Raw genomic sequence first — 20,898 nt, 5'->3', positions numbered from 1 at the left:
ACAGAAAGACGGAATGATTTCATGATTTTATTGAACATAATGAAACGGTGGACAGGCTAATACACACATTACCTGCTGTAAATTTTACAGCCATCCGTAGCTTTTCAATAGGTATCTCATCTATAAAGATGCAACAAAGGCCACTGGGAATGTGTCGACACAGATCTATCAGAGCAAGGCTTTGAATTCCCACAAACAGTAAATATTGAGAAGAACAAATAATGAGGAAAATACATTTTTGGTGGAGCAAAAAATTTAAGGCAAGTATATAAATTCTGGTTTGTCCTATGATATCTACAAGGCACCTGCTTATTAAACTCGTTCATTATGAGCAACTTTATCATTTGGAAAGAAACGGAGATGATATACATACACATATTCAGTGAATACAGATTAAAAAGTTTTGATTAAAACTCAATGTTCGTCAAATAATCTATTAGCTTCTTTTAAACCAGCTTAAGAGTTTCACAACACAGGTTAAAGTTTCCTGTTAAGAGCTTACAGGAAATAAACCTGATCCAACCCCTAGCAACACAATGCTGACTAAACGCTCTACACATATTTGTTGAGTAAAGAAGCGTGATCTTTACTGTCATGATGTAGACTTCAAATATTTCTGACATTTTAAAATCCTTTACAATTAGTTTTGTCCAAAAATGAAAAAAAAAAGAAAAAAATCTCACTGCTGATATTCTCCATGTAGATGCTAATTTTGCTCTAAAATGTCAATTTAAATCAACTTAAGACTTCACTTTCCTGAAATATTTGGTGTCAGCATATTGTTAACAATAACGCAATTCAACTATGTACAAATGTTCATTATCACTTAACATCTAATACCATCCATAGGCTGTATACAAAGGATAGATGCAGCCGTTGTGTCGTAGTCCCGTTGTGTAGACTCGAGCTGAGGGGGATAGCGGTCACCATATTGGGTTTTCATAACTGGATGTGACGAGTGAGGTGAGGATCCGACTGAAAATCCACAGGACACTCCACATTCAGTCACTTGTCAGTCACAAGGCAGGTCTACTCTAAAGCGTTCCCTGCTTTATCGTCCTGTTTCACTCCAAATAAGACGATAATTTACAAGCTGAACTATATGCTATATTCATTAAGGCATAAAACTAGCAACGGAGATCATAAACTCATAAGGAAAATGTTTATTGAGGTTATAGAAAAGGGGTACAGAAGTCTATGGGAAGATTCCCATAGACTTCTGTACAACGTCTTTTTGCAACCAACGAAGTCGTCCCCTGCAGGTCATTAGAAAGAAGGCACTTCTGCATTAGTTTCACTTTGCAGACCCTAAAGCTACATTTTTATACACAGTCTAAGATGTAATCACTACCAAATAAAACATTAGGCAGATAAGCTAAAAATATACATACAACTTTAAAATGGGATCAGAAAGACACTCCAAAAAAAATGAATCTTTCCAGTTTGTCTTTAGCACATAATTCATGGATTGTCATCATTGTTACACGACAATATCGCAAAAAAACAGTCCACCTATGGAAAATCATCTATTGTACATGGGATGGTTTTGAAGAACACGCATCTTCTGTATGACATGACCTCAAAAATCTCAACGGGTTACATGTGGAAGGGACAGTGAGATTCCCAGTAAAGAAAGGAAGGAGATCACAGAATGAGCACATGAGGTTTGCTATACTAGACTTCCCGGCCAGGACACCACAGTCAGCGTGACTTTATTCTTCTGTAGTTTGAGCATCGGGATGAGAGAGGAGTTGTTCATTCCCACAGTTGTAGCTCCGTTCACCGCCACTATCTCATCACCACACCTGAGAAAGCCGCGGGACATTTTCGTTATCAGGGTCGGTGCCGAAAAGATGCAGGAGCGGATGATGTAACATGGGAGTCAAAATGTGGTTAACTTACTTGAGGCGTCCATCAAAGTGAGCCGGTGTTCCAGGCACAATGGTTTTGATGAAGAACGGCTGCTGCCCGTGGCTCTCCTCATAACCCCCAACGATGCTGAAGCCCCAGCTCTCGTTGTTGGTCTTCTGCAGGACGATGTCCCGGCACCAGTGCATGTGACTGAAGAAACGAGTCAGAGTCAGCTCTTTCACATAAAAGCAAAAACAGCTCAAACAGCACTATGACTATGATATAAATTATTATACCGAGTTGGCTTTACCTTGGTAATCCCAGCCAGCGAGTCCACAGCGGGGTCCAGTTGAGGCTGTCATCTCGTGAGTCTTCTGCAATGTCGAGTTCGTCATCGTTAGCCTCTGTGTCCTCCTCTGACTCCTCAGACAGAGTCTGAATGACACGAAGCACCACCTGGGACTGAGCTGTCTGAGCCTTCAGCACAGAAACGGCCTCATTGTAGGTCAGCTGAGTCAAATCAACACCGTTGATGCTCAGCAGAACATCACCTGAAGAAATACAGATGATGTTAACAAGGACAAGGCCAGTTCAGTTAAAATTATCTCTGTGTTTAAAGTGATTTTTTTTAAAAACTCAAGATGTCAGTTCAACCACAGACAAAGTGTGGGATGGATAGGGTACAGGAAAATTGCCCTTTTCCTGTACTTTTGTAGTGGATTTTCAAACAGAGCTGCCATTTCCAGAATCTTAACACTTATTTATTAAAATACATTGTAATTTGGTTTTCGTTAAAGGCTTAATAGATTGAATTTATGTACAACTATCTCTACAAAAACTGGCTTACTAAATTATTAATCAGTGGACAGAAAAGATGTTCAATTTATTCTGTACAGTGTTGATGGCATGGATGGTCTTGGAGGTCCAGGGACGGCCAAAAAAGATCCCACATGACTGTAATCATGCATGCCCGTTTATGATGTGTTTAAAAATAGTTTTTTATCCTTAAAGTTGCTGTGTAGCCTGTACAGACGACCCAGAGTTTTAATCAAATGTAATTGACTCTTGTAGTTCTCTTTCAAACATAAATTTAACAAGTCTTACTTTGCACTTTAGTTTATAACCTCTGTGTTGTGCACTGTGTATGTGTGTGTGCACGCACACAAGTGCAATAACATGTAAGTGAGACTATGATTGCACTCTCCCCTTATATATATATATATATATATATATATATATATATATATATATATTTTTTTTTTTTTTTCTTTTTAATTTCTTATTTTATGGAATGCCAAAGTGATTTGAGCCAAATGCCCCCCTGTCAAAGTTGGCCGCCTGTCCAGTTCATCACGATCACCGGCCCTAACCCTGGTTATACATGATAGAAAACTGGCATTTATTTGAAACCCAAAAGTGAAAAGATATCATCGTGACACTTTTGGGGATTTTTACATTTTCTGACATGTTACAGGCAAAAATGATTGAGGATATCTAAAGATGAATTAAATATTGAAATAATTTCTAGCCGTAGCCCTTGGCCAAGAGAACGTTACAAAGACAAGAACACTCTTTTTATTCCTGTGGTTTGTACCTCTTTTGATGGTGCCATCTCGGTGCAAACAGCCTACAGGCTGCACACTTGTGATGTAAACCGGTAGACGGCAGCGACAATCCCTCCCTCCAGCGATCGTGATGCCGAGGGAAAGCCGAGGCTCCTTTTTCAGACTCACAGTCTTCTCCTGACTAGAAAATCCACCTGGAGGATCCTATGGAAACAATGACACACATTAATACCAAGCAATAAGAAACATATTGACCATCTTCATTGTATGGATTTTTAAATTCATGTCCTCTACCTCATGTTTTCTCCACAGGCGTTAACCTTTTTTTCGTTTGGCCTAACATGCCAGCTAATCACATTCTCTCCAGGATCACTGACTTAATGGATCCCCCTTACAAAACCACTTGTAGAAACAAATGTGAAACATCTGAGATGGAGCTGAGAGGTAAGGGCAGAGGGAACGTGTGAGGTTCAGCACTACGCTCTCGTAGTGGAAAAGATGTGTGGAAAATGACAACTTCAACCAGTCTCCTTGTGGCTCTCTGGAGTCTGCAAACCATCAGAAGGGAAGGTGGGGGGTTCTTCCTCTCCACAGCAGGGAATCCCCCCTCCTTTCCCCCCAGCAAGACGAAAAGGCTTGACTCTGCAGGCGAAAGCTAACTGTTACCAGCTTTGATCCTCTGTCTCGCAAAGAAACAGCCAAAAAAACAACAAGACAGTGGCCCCGTAGCGGCAGAGCGAACAGCACCCGGGGCCTTTTGATCAGGCCAGAGGGAGGCCCCAAAGAAGGGCTTTTATCTCTGCTCACCATTGCAGGTGTCTGCTCTCACCCCTCAAACGGGGGGTTGCTGTTCTTTCCACTCACTGTGTATGGTACAACTGAGTGTGAGCGACACAGGAGTGAACGTCACAATTACGCTGTGTAAACATAAACATGCAAAGTTTGTAAGACACTGCTACCAACGTTGCGGTGTTAAAAGACAACAGCTGGAAACCACCTGGAAACATGGATATAAAATATATAATTAAAAAAAAACTAAAACAAACGAGGGCCAGTTACTTTCAGTTTGAGGATCGACTTGGGAGGAAATGGTTTGTGTGTTACCTTCATGTAGGTGGACCGGCGCCTAAAGTACTGCGGCTCAGGCGTCCTCCTGGATGTTCTGCTGCTTCCTCCTTCCTCTTGAGCCTCCGCAGATCTCATCACCACAAAGTTTACACGCATCTCACTGGCCTGTTGGCACAAAGAATAAAAGCAAATGATTTTACACAAACAAATTTCATACAAAGCTCCTATTATGAATTCCTCTGCCAGGTGGTGTTTATATTGAGGGTTTTGCATGTCTGGTCCACCAATTATCACCTAGGATACATTTTCCATGCTGTGATTGATGGCCCTCCGGGATGCCTTTGGTCTGTAGAAATTTTAAGATGTATTATGACTTGTAGAGACTTGCTGGGGACAGAGTCCATAATAAACATACTAACAGATGCTTCTTTCATGTCTGTACAAGTTGTAAACAACCTGTGTCCCAAAATGTTGTCAACGTGCTGTTAATTCAGTTCAATGTTATTTCTTTATATAGCACCAAATCACAACAACATTTGCCTCAAGGCACTTTACATTGTAAGTTAAGGGCTGCACAATAATAATATTGATGTCACTTTTTGAATAACTTTTGTGATGTGCAAGTCCTTTTTATTCTTTGTGTTTTTATTTACTTTAAACAGCATCTTAACTTTGTTTATTTAAGAAATAAGGGTGCAGTCTGTAATCTACCTGTATAATCTGGGCTGCACTTTCAGGTGTCCCATGCCTCAGGTCATGTCCATTGATGGCCAAAACTTTGTCATTGTTCCTCAGTTTTCCATCCTTAGCTGCCAAACCACCAGCCAGCAGGTCCAAGATAAAAACCCCACTCTCATCTGATTTGCGGATGAGTTTGATGCCGAGCGGCTCTGTGCGCTGACTCTTCACTAGCGTCACCTGCAGGACTGTACCAGGGTTGTTACTGGAGGTAGCGTTGCTATGGGGACTGTGAGAGCCCGGGGAGCCGGTGGAAGTGGGTTGGTTTTGGTCTGAGCGTTGATCCCTTAATTTGAAACCTTTCTCCTGCATGACGGTGAGCCTGAGGAGGGAGGGCAGCTGCAGCACTGCGATGGCCCGAGTGTGGGGAACTGAAGCCAAGCTGATGTCATTCACCTGGAACACGACACCACAAAGAGGAGAAACAACACCGTCACTGATAAAGCAGCTGAGCGCAAACATTACCTGCCTTCACTGTGTACAGTTATTTGTCAAGCATAAAAGAGATCAACCTTTCTTGACAGTGGTGTAATTTGATGTGCTTGGAAATAAAGCTTTGTCATATCTGGCTTTAATGCTATTTAGCATGGTTGCCACAGCGAGATGAACATGCAGATTTTGGGTTCTTCTTGCTGTTAGGCAATAGTACTAACCACCGCGTCTCCCCGCAATACAACGCCCTGCATTAAAAATACGATTTCTGTTTTCCAGAAAAGAGCTGACGCGACCTAATTCAATGATTCTGTACAGTTTTCTTTTCACAGGTGGTCCATTTGTGCTCATTGTGTTTCAACTTCTTCTTTAACACAATTTGGTTATTTTCATAAGTTTCTTTCGGCTGGACAGAAACACCAACTGGCATGGATGCAAAAATAATTGCTATTAAGCAGTACAATACATTTTAGGTTGGAGTTTGAACTGTCAGTGAACAGCCTGTACTCATCTGCATCGTACACACAACCCAACAAACCCTCAACATGAACGCAATAAAGAAAGTCATCATCCATTTCAATGAAGGAAGATGATCCTTCTCATCACATCCTGCAGATGGAGTAAACTGGCGGCTGATCACTATATACTATTGTGAGGTAAATGAATTGAAAAAAAGAGGGGGGAACCATGCAGGATGCCATATATAGACAGAGAAGCAGAAGGGCAATGGCATGAGGTGCGGTCTCACTCCTAAAATTCAAATAAATCGTCTCCAGTAGAAAGAATTTTTTTTTCCTGTAGTCAGGAAGTTTTTCTCACTCAGTCTAGACCCAAGCCACTCAGTTGTTTCTTTTGGAAGATCCAAATCTCATATTAAGTCATTTAACTCTGAGTAAATAACTGTGAGTAATCTTCAAAGTCCTCATCACTAGAATGTTGTGCATCTGGAGACAAAACACCATCACACGCTCGTCTCTCATCAGCTGAAAAAAATGAGCGGTGGCATTTCATCTAAATGTGGTGCAGGTCTCATGGCTGATGGCAGGTTAGGGTAACTGATAAATGATGCCGTTTTTGAACTAACTATCTATCTATCTAGAAATATTGACTAAACAGAAGCCACAAAGCCATTCTGTGGCTTCCTCCATGCCACTGAAAACATTAAAACCAGACTTATTTTGCCCTTGGTTGTCTAATTTCATACCAAAATAAGCAGAGCATGTTTTTTCCACAAAACCTGTTATGTTTTGTTGCTATTTGGCTGAAGTGAGGCATTCACACATAGGAAAAACATCTGGATCATGTTTATAATTTAATTTACATTTAATAATCATTATCTGCTCCACAGTTTAGCTTTTTTCTTCTTTCTTTTTTCAGGAATCCTCCCCTCAGTTTACATTGTTGTCATTAGGTTTGTTTAAACACAATCATGCATGCCACTTGAAAAGGGAGTGACTGGAGTCAGGTGGGGACGCCTAAGGGAGGCTTAGGCCTTTCATACTGTCACTACAAACTGTGCATTATTGCTGTAGTTTAAAGTTTATCAGCCCTCAGGGGGCCCCCACTGGCCTGGGCCCCCAAGCAAGGTGCTGCTTGCCACCAGGCAAGGCAGGCAACTGCTTGTCTGTCTGGAAATTCGAGCTTCCTCCCACAGTCCAAAAACCATGCATGTTAGATTAACTGGGTATTCTAATTAGGTGGGAGGTATAAACGTGAGTGTGAATGGTTGTCTGTTTCTCAGTGTTAGCCCTGAACTGGAGACGCTGAAGGAGAAGGATGGACATTACACTTTAGTTTTGTTGTCCTCTTAATAAAATAATCAAGATTATCACAGGTACGTAAACATTAGTTCCAAGTCTCTTCTGTTTGAAGTCTGCCTCACAAATCTAAGAATAGGCCTCAGCAAAAATCAATCATCTTTTTAGGTTCACAAACAAAGGAAGCAATTGTTTCGCGTCCTGAAAGCGAGGTGTTCTCCAGTATGGTTTTTGTTTTCATTTCCAGGTCTGGGATTGCTTAGCTTTAGAAGAAAAGATAAAATGTATTTCACAGGAAATTCATTTCAGAGCAATGTGAGGGTAGAAATCGGATGTGGAATATTCTTGTTATTGATATTCTGCACTCCCATTATTCTCTGCGGAAACCAAACGCAGTTCCTCCTTAATGTTTGAAGACTATTAAAGTGAAAGGCAGTTGGTTAGTCAGTTACACCAACAAAGTAAAGTTGCTCAAGCTAACATGACGCACTTCTGCCAGGTAATATTAACCACGCCTTGTTGCCATGGAGACAAAACTTGTTTATCTTGAATGTCTACTTTCCCACCCCCTCAGGAGCAGTGTGTTTACAATACCATGAGAAGTAGTCATAAGGTGTTGTGTGCGAAACAATTTTGGCCTCAACTGTCACGCTATGCCACGACACGAGATTTCTAAATCCCAACACTGAATAACAGCTGAATACGACTTAATCCCAGCTCTTCCCTCGTTTTTGTTTTCTCTCACCTCTAAAATATGGTCTCCTGGTGCCAGCCTGCCGTCCCTAGCTGCTATTGAGTCCCGCACAATTTCTTGTATGACTATGTTTCCCAGCGGTGTGTCTTTCCCCCCCACGATCCGAAGGCCCAGCTCCTCTCCGGGTTCATCTCTGATCAGCTCCACGACAGTGGCCTCGGCCACCAAACTGGACCGCAGGGAGTTGTTGTCTGTAGGAGTGGGAAAAAGAAAAGCAACAGTAATAAACATGGCTGTATGTCCTGTTTATTCCCAGTTCTCTCCTCTTTTTCACTGGAATGAACCTTGTAAAATACCTAACCTTGCAAAATACCCAATGCAGGAACACCAGCAGAAAGAAGGAAACAAACAGATATAATCATACAAGTTTGAGCTGTTTGGAGTCCAGCTTGACTCTGATTAATTATGTTTTGTTTTGTTTTTGGTTTTTTTTATCTTTGTAAACGGTTCTTATCTTCCAAATATGGTAACTCGCCCACAAGTTAAACAAATTCTAACCCTACTTTACTGAGGTGTCACACTTCCATAGATCCAAAAACACAACAGAAAAGGCAAAGCTGGTTCAATTCAGTGGTGTAAAAATACAGCTATAATATATTTATTCACACACCAGAAATCAATGTTTTTTCCACACATGAAAAAAAAAAAAAAAAAACACTAAAAGATTCACACCAGCACTTTAAATTGTTTTTATTCCCTGCAGGATGTTTCAACACGGCATGCAAGTAAATTGTTAGCATAAACAAAACCTGCTCAGTGTATAAAACCCAGGTTTGGATCTAGAGCAGGGCGATATGACCAAAAATATTTATCACGATATACATTTGAAAATTTGCGATAACGTTATAACTGACGATATAATTGACACTAGACAAAATACTTTACAACTCCACAACTTTATTCGTGCAAAAAAAAAAAATATATATATATATATATCAATGTATTTTCAGTTAAACAAGCAGCTGTTTTTATGTGCATTAAAGTTATATAAAAATTTAACAGTGCAAATGCAAATTCCTTGCTGACAGTTTAACCAAAAGGCATTTCCAGTGGAAATTGGCCGACATATCCTCAGCATAACCATGTATAATATCCACAAAACTTAAAAAGAGGTTATACACACACAATACGGTAATATTCTGTTGAAGCACAGTACGTATCACTCCGCAAGGCTCCTGCCTACGGTAGCCGTAATGCTCCGACAATCCATCAAGCGGTGCGGGTTCGTAGCTTAGCAAAGTCGTACTAAAACATTTGACAGATTTTCCAGCGCCGTGTACCACATAAAATCGTTTAGAGGTCAGTAAACACAACCAGAATTCATACATAAGGCACACGGGATTATAAGGGGCACTGTCAATTTTCAGAAAAATCAAAGGATTGATTTTAAGTGTGCCGTATTTTCCAAAAAACACGGTAATAACAACGGCCCGCTAGCATGCGCTACCAAAAATAGTGCTTTGTTGTGTATCTGACGGACGAAAGCTAAACCAGTGCCACGCAACTTAAGTTGTAGCATTTTTACAAACCAATTCTGGTTCATCCGTTTCATTCAACGATCCGCTTTCGCCCTTCTCATTCTCTGTCCCCGCCATGCTTTTTCCGCCATGTGCGTATGAAAACAAAGGCATTGCGCATGCGCGTTTTACCCATATTCTACCACAGTATTTCACATTCTTATCATTGCCCGACATTACACTGGTATTACCGTGAACGGCATGATACGGCCCAGCCCTACTTGGATCATCAAATGGGACACTGCCATTAGGACAGAGGATGAGGGGAGGGAAAGAAGCTATAAAGGAGCATGAATTGTGCTGACCATTTAATAATATTTTCATTGTCATCGTGATATAAACCTGTCTGTAAACAAGTCTCCTAAGGCTGTCTGAAAGGCAGTGAATAGGAAAAGTAATTCATATTAAAACACATGAATGCCTTCACACTCAACATGCAAATATCTGACACTGTTCAATAAAAACTTTTCTTAAAAACATAATAAATTCTTTATTCAGTGAACATAAGCTATTTAGTGCTTGGTTGCAGTGCTAGCAGCGTACCTTTTAAAACCACAGAAATTGGAAGCTTAGTGCATATTTATTTCATAGACCCAGTATGCAAACATTTTCATTGATTGAAACTACAGAAGAAAATAGTAGAAGCAATCTAAACAGTGACGAGTGACTTCAGAAACTATTTGGAAGCAAAAACAGGCTACACCCTTCAACACATTAATGGTCTGTGACTATGCGAGGGTCTGTTCGAGTCTTTGTAAAGGTCAGTTGTCTCACAAAACACTACAGCGCAATGCATCAACGACACATGCATTCTTCAGGTGAATACGGGGCATAACGGCTACTCGTCCATGGTGTCTGTAGCTTTCCACATTCTCTTACTTGTTCACTTTCTATTTCACCTCGCATAAAGTTAGCTCAGATACACTGATAGCTTGTTTACACATTTCAAGATGCCTCTTACCCCATCACCTCTTTTCTAGCGATGTCACAAGCTCTCAGTAAACGCCCTATTAAGCACAACTAAGTTACAGGGGATTTATACTTAAATCTACCCCGGACCTGACGTGCACCTCCATGTCAGTAGATCGTGATTGCCCTGCTCAGTACTCCAGATACCTCCTGTGTATGTCTGGCAACTTTGGTGAGAATGATATTAATCATTGCTTCAGTTTCTGAATTTGCAGATGTGTGCAAATTCTCAGAGGGAGAATGCTGCAACTATCAGAATGGTTGAAGGCAGTGGAAAAACCTGAAAAACATTATATGTCCATATACAGTATGGTACATTATATGGACATATAATGTACCACAAGTGTTAATGTTGGTGCTGGCCAGTTGTTTAGGTTAAACATTACTGTAGCCTGTATACATATAAAGGATCAATGTTGTAATCAACTGTTAGTTGACTTATACTTTAAAGCAACTCTACAGAAATAGAATCCAATCTTTAAATGATCTTCCTGTTGCTGCAAAATTCACAGAAAACCCAAAGCGTGAAGAGCAGGCTGTAGGAGCATTTTTTGTAATGTTTGTGTTCAGATAAGCTGAGCATATCTTGTGCCCATCTTTTTTCCTGAATGCAGAGACAGATATGATCGTCTCCTTTAACTCCCAGCAAGACATTTTGGTGAGAAAAACACCGTCTTCACCAAAATTTTAGAAATGTCTATTTTCCCATAGATACTTACATGGAATAACACACTATGACATAAACCAGTAAATCTGTGACATTTGTGTTTCCGGGATGCGCTGAAGAGTATCGTGAAAAGGAAACAGAGTGACGCAGAGTGGACCTCAGTTTGTGATTATAACAGTGAGATAGCGCAAACTCTGCTGCACTGCACAGCCTCGCTCTTCCATGGAAATGGCCTGTGCATACACACAGACCATACAAGTACTTACATGCTTACTCCTCAGCAATACTACCAATGTATTTGCTCCCATTCAGTTAGAAAGCTATGAATTTTACTAGCGGCAAAGATGGTAAAACCTGGATGAATCAACATGATGAAGCTTTTATGCTGGGGGGGGGCAGCATTACTAAACATATCTAACATCATTCTACATTTATGAGTCTGCTGAGATTTTAACAAAGATTTTTCAAAAATCAAACGACAGATTATAGTTGCACAAATATAAACTTCACTGTGGACACCTGGTACCAGTTGCTTGGCAACTGTGTTTTACTGAACTTTGGTCGGTGATACCGGCTTGCAAGTTGCTTTCAGGGTTTTTCCCACCCATGATGCAACTGTCTGGTTAAACTGTGTGTGAGCTGGTACATGTTCCTACAGCCAGGCTGATGATTCACCTGAGACAGACAGAATCAAACCCTTAAAGGCTAAAAGCAGCAAATCGCGTGTGTGCCCTGACAATCACCCTACCAACTGGAAATATTCCTGTTAAGCCTCGAAGCTTCTATAAAGATTATTTGGTACTGTTCTAATGCACACCCTGAGAAATGGCGGGTTTTAAAATAATAAAATAACTCCATACCTTCCTCACCTTCCTCATAGGCAGGATTAATGAGCCCAGGCTCGGGCTGATCCCGGGTTGAATTTCGAGACAGTGTTGCTGAGTGTTTCGCATCTCCAGACCCTTCTCCGTCACCCTTACGTCCCTTTAATTCATTCCATGAGGGCCTCTTCCTCTTCTCTGCTTCCTCTCTGAGTCTTCTAAAAACAGGACATCTGAGGATTGACAGAAGTATGAAGAACATTAACAAGTAAGTGGGTGAATTAGTGATGTTAAAAGGAGTTTAAAGAGAATCTTTTATTACAATTTGGAGCTACAGCTTTATATTCTTTTACTAGAGTATCTTTCCAAACAATTCTCATTTCCCTTATGCTGTGCAGCCCATCAGTCCATCCACTGTCTGAAACAAGCTGCTTTTACTTCCATCCCTTCCCTTTAAAAAACAACTTTCCTCTAATTAGCTGCTCATCAGAAACAAAGTTTGAAGAGCAGTTAGGTGATGAAGCTGTGTTCAAGACCAGTGCTGTTGAGATGACAACACCAAGGAAATCCCCTCCCATTGGCATCATACAGATCTGACAGAAAATAAAAAAAAACTGAGCATTACAGCTGTCTGAGTTTTTGGCTCAAAGGAATTAATTATACATATGATTACCTCATTTGAATTTTGGCCACATTTAATAGGAGATCCCACCTTTGTAGCTGTATTCATATATAAGTGAAGATAATGAAAAATATTATAGGTACATGTACAGGAATGGCTGAAAATGAACTCAGGGAACAAAATTCAATGTTAAATGGGTTTTGTGAGAGCAAAGAGACCAGAGGAGAAGCACTATGCAGATTTCTCTGCATTGCAGAGTGTCTGTTGAGACAGGCTGAATCTGATTAAGCCTGTGCTGGAACCGGTGCCTGGTCTTCATGCCTGAACTTTGCCTCCTCACTGTTTACACAGAGAAGCTGCAGCGAGCTAATTTTCCTCCCACAACTGACTGCGTCATGGCAGCCACTGGATGATAAGCACCACACTCTCCATGTGAAAACAAGAAGAGTGACCTGTGCCTCGTATTGAACTCAATAACTACACAGCTGTGTGTTCACAGACGAACTATGCTACCAGCAATAGCTGGTAGAGGACACAGCTATGGTGGCCCTGAAAGGTCAAACGGACTGCGAGTTAAGAAAACACCAACAAACGGAAAAGCATACAAAACATGACTAAAATAGAAAAAAGAAACCCACAACGGATATAGAAAAAAAACACATGACAAGAAGTAGAAAAACATAAAATCTCACAAAATACAACAGGAGTGTTTATGTGACACAATAACACGACGGACCAGGTGCAAATGTAACAGAAACCAAAACACGCAAAGGTTTGCACTTTTGGTGTTTGAGGATTCATCTGTGTTGCGAGAGAGAAAAAGATGCAGGTGATATGCAGTTTAAACACATGATTCATATAATACTGTAGATACGTGTTTGCTATTAGCTGTTTACTCTTAGCTTGTCACTTTTTATTTTTAAATGGCTTTTGCTGCATCTTTTCTATTTCTGTTGTATTTTATCCAACTTCCATTGTGTTTTGTGTTTTTTTAAGCTTGAGCACATTTGACCTCTCAAGGCCACCGTACAAAAACACAGCTATAGACGTTATGTTTTTCTTTTCTTTTTTCCGACAAAGTAATCAGAATTTTCTCACAAAACCCTGCAGATCTTGTGTTTATCTAAGTTTTTCTTCTTGTTGTCATTTCGACACGAATGATAAGCTACAATACTCGTGCCTGTAAGCCAAATATGACTTTAAAAAAAAGAAAGAAACTGCCTTCCTGCACTTAGTCAGCTTACTAATTAACAAGCCTGCAATAAATCTTTAATCTGTCACATGAATCCCTCTGTAAATCTGTGATATGGCCACTTTACACATCAACTGTCAGATTAACAAACAGTTTCCGCAGATCTGCAAGGTGGACAGGCTAGATGTCTTCAAGCTAGGCTAAACTAAACGAAAGCCAGCTGTAGCTTCAGATTGAGTAAACAGCCATTCAACACTCGTCTTAACTCTTGCCTAAAAAGCAAGAAAGCAAATGTTTCTGAAAAAGTTCAACAGTTCTTGTGACAACCACATGACCGATGAGTTAGGTCGCTGGTAGTTTACACAAGAAGGCATCAGAGATGAACATGAATATAACATAGGACACATTACATAAACACCAACATAAACTACAACCTTTGTGTGAAGCAGGCAGATGGTTCAAATGAAGGAAAACTAGGTAAAACTATTGCACTGCGTATAATGTCGTCATAAGATACTCATAATAGAAGATTTAGAGTTTCATGTGTGTCAGAACTGTGAAGGTCAAACAGTATCCACAGTCAGCATCCCACTGAGTCTTACCTGTTGTGCAGGTGAGGCTGCAATTCACAGCGCTGCATCGTCTGCTGGCACTCCGCACAGTGTGGGCACATAACCGTCAACTTGTCCAGCAGGTTCCTGACCAGCAGGCTGGAGGGACGACACTGATGTAACTGCAGCCGCTGGCGGTCCACAGGGCAGAAGTCCTGCTCCTTCAAAAAGTTGCTCAAACAATGAAAGCAGTAAGTGTGGCCGCACGGTGTGTCCATTGGCTTCAGTAAAGGCTGCAGACAAATGTGGCAAACCAGTTCATCGTCCACCTCATCCTGGTACTCGTACAAGTGGGAGTCAAGGCTGTCGTGCTGCTGGCCGCACTCCTTACAGACGCGTGCCCACGACAGGCCCACAGTGCTGCTGCCGCTAACTTTGGTTTCTGTTGTAGCCATTATCTGAGAGAGCTCAGTCCAGTTTTCTGTGTCTGGAAAGGATCAGCGCGCTCTTATCTCCTCACAAACTCTTTTAGTATATTTCATAAGTCTACGTTTGCATTCCCACAGTCAAATCCACTCCAGCAGTGAAGCAGTTTATCCAGAGTCGAAAATGTTATCTCCACATCTTCATGTTGATTCTCTGTTGAGAGAGAAACACAGTTAAGTGTACAGCAGACCATTCCTACTTAAACTGGGCAGCTACACAGGAAATGACAAATCCACAAAGCTGCAGCAATATGGCAGCAAGCTACAGCTGCTTCCTCTCAGCAAGTTTCCTGAGGGACAAAAGGAATTCTCATCTCAGCTAAAAGTCACAGTGCTTCTCACTGAAAGCGCTGAACTCTGTGAAATGAGCCAGAAGAAAACAGACTAAAGTCAACCTTCTGTTAATGGGAAGGAACAAAGGCAAAGCACGCACGGGAGTAAGAATTCTGAATGAACTGGGCAGAAACGCAATCCCCTTCACTAATGACCCCTTGCACCCAAACGGCAGTGGTCTCTATCCCTTTGTGCAGGTCGTAATCTCCTTTTAATTCCCTCTCATAAGAAGAGCACTGCTTCGAGAGAAAAACTGGAGAAACTTTTAGACAACCTCTCCAAATAAGAACAAATGAAGAAACATCACAAATTACACCACATGTACTGAGGTGGATATTGTGAAATCTACCACTGAGGACACATCATCCATCAAAACAGTTTGTTTAATAAATAATCAGTGATTATTTATTAACTGCTTTATTAACTTGATTAGCAAAATAGCTTGATGTACTTTCAGAATACTTTGGACTGTCAGAAAGGCTAAGAAATCCACAAAGACCATCAAATACCACCATAAGATACATGGCTTTAGCTTACTGATGCAAATCAACTAAAGACAAATGTTCTCTTGCACATAAGAAAATGACAAAATGAGCCACCACAATAAAGTCCCTATGTTCAGGTCCCCTGTCTTTGTGATCGCAGCGCTGATTTCAGACACAAAAAGACTGCTTTATCTTCGGTGTTATTGAAGCGACTCACCCGAGATGATATCTTTGCTGTCAAGCGCCCAGTAGCCACTGCACGCAAAGGAGAGACTCTAGCAGTTGCCTGAAGCCTGAATGAAACCAGAACCCTGCCTCCTCACCAGCAGACCGTCAGAATAATGACTGTGTGTGTGTGTGAGAGAGAGAGAGAGAGACTATGTGTGTGTATGTGCATCAGTGTGGATGTGTATGAGCTCCAATTGCACCGGTGTGAGGAATGCAGAGGGGAATTGAATATAACTAGGCACCATGAGAGGAAAGGAGAAATGGTTGTTCTGCCTCCATCATCAGTGCCTCAGTGTGTGTGTGTGTGAGTGTGTGTGTGTGAGTGTGTGCGTAGGTTTGGGGGTTGGTGGCTCAGACTGCTGATGTTGCACTACCACAGGTAAAGTACTCTCAGTAGCTGAATGAATGACTGCAAACACAAAAGCCTGGTTATAAATATGTGCAAACATCTCTCCATATACATGTACACAGGCCTTCTCCCTTCTCTTTCTTCACTTTGTACAGCTGATACCCATTCCTGTTACGAATCGGGGTCAAGGATACTGTAGCACAGAGACACACACAGTAAAAACCAGGCTACGCTCCATTTACCTTGAAAACACATCACTCGGTGGATGACGGTAAAGTAAAATCCACCATCTGAATTAATGAAGAGGTAACAATTCAGCTAGGCTTTACATTAAAGCTGTATTTGATTTGTGCTACAGTGACATGCACTAGCTAGTCTTAGAGAGCTTCCAAAAGGTTTTGTATTCCAACACGCCCTCATTAAACATGGCTTCATAGGAGGATAAATAGCATCCTGAAAAATGATGGTAATCTCAGAATAGCTGGCTGTAAAGCTATTAGCCTTTTAACCATGTTCCTTTTAAAAAAAAAAAAAGCATGACCTCGATCAAAGTACTCATCTTTCTTGGGAATTTCCACGTGAAATGGAGAGTTTTCAAAAAGTTACAGCATAATGTGGTCAAGTGACAACCTCCAGGGCTGAAAAATGAAGCCAAAGTAAGAAAGCGCTACAAACTGAAGGCACTGCTTTTGTTTCAAAGCGTGTTAATCTCTTTAAAATGTCCAAAGTCAAAGCAGAAAAAAAAACAGTTTAAAACTATGCAGAAAAAAAAGGGTTTTTTTTGTCTCTATAGCTCATTCTACGCTTCATAACAGGTAAAAATGAATATTTCATAGCTCATCCATTTAAATTGTGTTTAAAAGTTTTCAGTATTAGAGGTGTGGAAATGATAAACCAGCGGTTTTGAAATAAATATGGTGAAATATGTTAAGAGGCAACCAAAGAGGAAAGGCTGCACCAGGGAACACCTTATCCAAATCAAATGCCTTGTAATCATGTGACAGCATAAGCTTTCGAGGGAAGTGTCTGTGGCCCTACAGAGTACTTTGGTCTCTTTTAGAGGATTACCTGAGGTGGCGTTTCTTCAAAGCTGGCCCCAATCCCATGCCTTGATAGCTGATATGAGTGAATCACATGTGCTGCCACACCCTCGGTGAACACAGGTGAGGCCATGTTAGACAGTAATTTCTCAGGTCCATGAGACAGGAGGTGTGCCATGTCTGCCTCTACCTTCCATTAATGTCTGGCATTAAATGACAATACCACACTTAGAATGGAAAATTAATTGAATTAGTTACCCAGACATGAATAACTCTTAATCATCAGGCGAGCATTTCTCAGAGATTAAACCACATTTTTGCTTACGACTTGAATATGTTCTGAAGCCTGTAATTCCTTAAGAAAATTACACTGCCTTGTTTTTCCTCAGTCCAGATGATGAATCGTTCCAGTGGTCAAGGTAACGTGAGATAAGCAGGATGCCAGGAGACTAGGGAGATCCATGGTGGATCTCTCTAGTCTCTGACTGATTACTCTGTGTATGTTTTACTCCCTGTTTGTAACTCTTAGCTTTCAGTAACTTTATTATCTATAATAAAGTTTACTTTTTGATTGCAAGGACTATTTTTTCTCTTGAGCGTCTTGAACTGAAATTGTATCTAATCTTTATAATCAAAGTTCAACGCCACGTGGTTTTGAGCAGTCTCTGAGAAATCTTATGTAACTGCTATAGCAACAGGATGCAAAGTCCTCTGTTTTAAATACAATCACCAGTATTTGTATTGTATAACTACTGTGTGTGGACAAAATCAATAATCATTTCCAACAACACAATAAATCATAATTTGCCAAAAATGCCTTCCCCAGTTTAGCTTCTCTTTGGCTCAAATATACATACAAATAAAGCTTCTTAAAGCAGACTTGTGCACAGTGTGGTGTGGAGCCAGTCTCATAACCACAAATCACGCACAGAGGTCAAGCTTGTTTGCACAAGGCATGCAAGCCTCCCAGTGTACAGCAGCCAAGCAAACACCACATATGTATGTAATTTCATTATGTTATTACAGAGAGAAAACTGGGGCTGTAATTCGTGAACAAAATCCCCACGAAAAAATCCTCAGCACAGGATTACTTTGTCAACAGTTTCTTTCTTTTTTAAAATTTCTAATAGCTCAGCATTAAAAAAAAAATTGCATCCTCTGCTCTGGATTCATTTACAGCAGGAGTGACACAAATATAAGATTCCTGTGTATTTGATTCAAGACGTATAGTTATTTAACTGAAACAGGTTAACTTAATCCAACTGTGCCAAAATCTATCAAAGGACAAAAGCAGTTTCAAGCCATTACAATAACAACACCACTACACACAATTACACTATAACAGTATAAACTTAATACCAATAGCACAAACAAAAACCGGGCCCACTGAGGCATTTTGTCCATTTGTAAACTAAAAATAATGAGTTTACTCCAGAGGCAACCTGGCAAGAAAAGATAAATCAACGCATATCAACTCTTTCAAACCTTCATCGAGATCTGGCAAACACACAGTCAGTGTTAAATACCAGAGCTGTGTGGTAATCAACCAACACCTGCAGCAAGGTCTTTAACCCTTAGAGAGTGTTGCAACCAATATACAAAAGATCCACGCACACATAGTGAAGTTTTAATGTTTGTGCCCCTTTTGCAGCTTGTAAGTGGTGAAAGAGGTTCTTAAGCATAATGGCTTCTTTAGAGTACATTTATTAGAATATGTGGTGATAATATAAGTCATATACTGTATTAGTTTACTGGGTAAGTAGACATGTTTTGATCACATGCCACAAAAAACAAGTAGTCTTCACTGCACTGACATGGAACATCTGGAGTTCTTTGTGGTTTTAGCTTAGGGACGACTGATCCTATTGAGGGCTAAAGGCCACCGTTGGGGAGTGTCTTTGGTTTACATCAAACAGAGTTAAGGTCGATTGTATTTTTCGAAACATCAGGATGAATCAAGGTTTCTCAGCAGAACATCACATGTAAATGCTAACTAACAGACCCGGTCAGTGGATTTAATACTGTGGCTCATCTTTATTATTTCCTCTCTGAAATTTACATTTCATAGAAATAATAAGGAAAACAGGCTAAAAACTTCAAACGCCTTCAGATTGAATAAATAACCATTTTCTCTGCATAGTTAAAAATTTCGCACATGAAAAAAACAGACACTCGGTGACAGCAACAGGGGCATCTGCGATCATTTTCCACTCTGACTGCCTGGATGTGCGTGCTGTCACTGCTACCATAAATAACTCACTGTCCCTCCATTGACAACCGACGGCTGTTGCTGAGCTCCTAATCACAACACCACCTTGACAGATCCAAATGACAGAGGGGGCAATAAAAGCAGCTCTTCATAGGTATTGGCCAGGATACTGGTTAATGAGGCAGGTAAAGTGAGAGTATGAAGACATTGCTTCACCTTCAGCTACACCGTGTGTGCCCCGCGGAGAAAGCGCTAACTGCTACACACCTTGAGCGACTTACTTTTCCGTGAAAGCGCGAATTTTGCGCTCTAAGACTCGTTTACGCGAACAGAGTGCTCACATGAAGCGTAAAAGAAAGAATACAACGGCTACTAATGATATTTGTACACAGAAACGAAGAGAATTTGCCGAAGTCGAAACTCGTCTTACCTGTGTGAAGGTTGTTTTCCGGAAGCAGAAGCAAACGTGTCGCAAGCTAGAACAGCGAGGTCTTTGTGAAGTCGGACAGCAGCGAAATGAACACGGCACAAAGTCTGGCCAGTGTCTCCCCCGAGCTGGTTTTCATTAACTACTTTTTTCTTTTCTTTCTTTCTTTTTACCACATAGCAGCCGTTGACCTGTCCCAGGTGCAGCTGAACCTGCAGGCGAAGACTGAAGACTGGGCGTCTTTCCCAGTTTCGAGCAAACACACTGAACCGAAAAGAGGTTGAGCAGCGGAGGGAAGTCCATGCAGGTGTACACAGTACCGTCCCCCTTTCCAAGGCGGTAGGTTTTACATAACAGCCCGCTCTTTCCAGGCAGACAAAACACTCTTTCAAAGCAGTAACTCACCCCAAAGCATTATATTTTGCTTTGATATCTAACTCTATATATCCATCTATGACAAAATGGAAAAAATACTCCCAGTATTTTAAAAAGAGACGCATATTCATGCCTTTTTTTATTTTATTTTCATTTTTTAATGATGCACAAAGTATGCAAGTAATTAATTTTTGTACTTTTTCAAAGTGCCTTCATCTCAGTTATTGTGAGTTTTGTACAGTGCAACATTCAGTTTTAGATGTGTGAGGTCATGGATGCTAAAACAAAAACAAAAAACACCAACAGCCAGCCTGTTTACATATAAACTGGTGTGCTGGTAATAAAAACCCTCTGCCTGGTTTCTGAATATTCTCTGGTGATAAAGAAAATAAAGGCTATATGGTGAGATAGCATGTAGCAGAAATGGATATTCATTTAGAAATATGCAATTCTGTACATATGG

At 40.7% G+C, this 20,898-nt stretch overlaps 1 protein-coding gene across 3 annotated transcripts; it reads right to left on the bottom strand.

The window, feature by feature from the left end:
- Positions 1 to 13: 13 nt before the first annotated feature.
- On the bottom strand, positions 14 to 20,178 carry lnx2b (ligand of numb-protein X 2b). Of its 3 annotated transcripts, none has more exons than XM_084949648.1 (10): positions 20,064 to 20,178; positions 14,556 to 15,143; positions 12,179 to 12,372; positions 8,157 to 8,356; positions 5,196 to 5,618; positions 4,521 to 4,649; positions 3,446 to 3,620; positions 2,162 to 2,402; positions 1,903 to 2,061; positions 14 to 1,805 (listed from the first exon to the last, which is right to left on the bottom strand). In XM_084949648.1, the coding sequence occupies exons 2-10, from the start codon at positions 14,957 to 14,959 to the stop codon at positions 1,670 to 1,672; spliced, it is 2,061 nt and encodes a 686-aa protein (XP_084805774.1). In that variant the 5' UTR covers positions 14,960 to 15,143; positions 20,064 to 20,178; the 3' UTR covers positions 14 to 1,669. The 3 variants fall into 3 exon arrangements, with proteins under 3 accessions (XP_084805774.1, XP_084805790.1, XP_084805783.1); XM_084949664.1 differs by having other exon boundaries at positions 12,188 to 12,372; XM_084949657.1 differs by lacking the exon at positions 20,064 to 20,178 and adding an exon at positions 16,025 to 19,686.
- Between the last annotated feature and the right edge of the window lie 720 nt (positions 20,179 to 20,898).

Source organism: Perissodus microlepis, chromosome 2, assembly GCF_051167445.1.
Source record: "Perissodus microlepis isolate ML-2025 ecotype Zambia chromosome 2, ASM5116744v1, whole genome shotgun sequence".
NCBI lineage: Eukaryota > Metazoa > Chordata > Actinopteri > Cichliformes > Cichlidae > Perissodus > Perissodus microlepis.
This window is presented reverse-complemented; position numbering and strand designations above follow the sequence as displayed.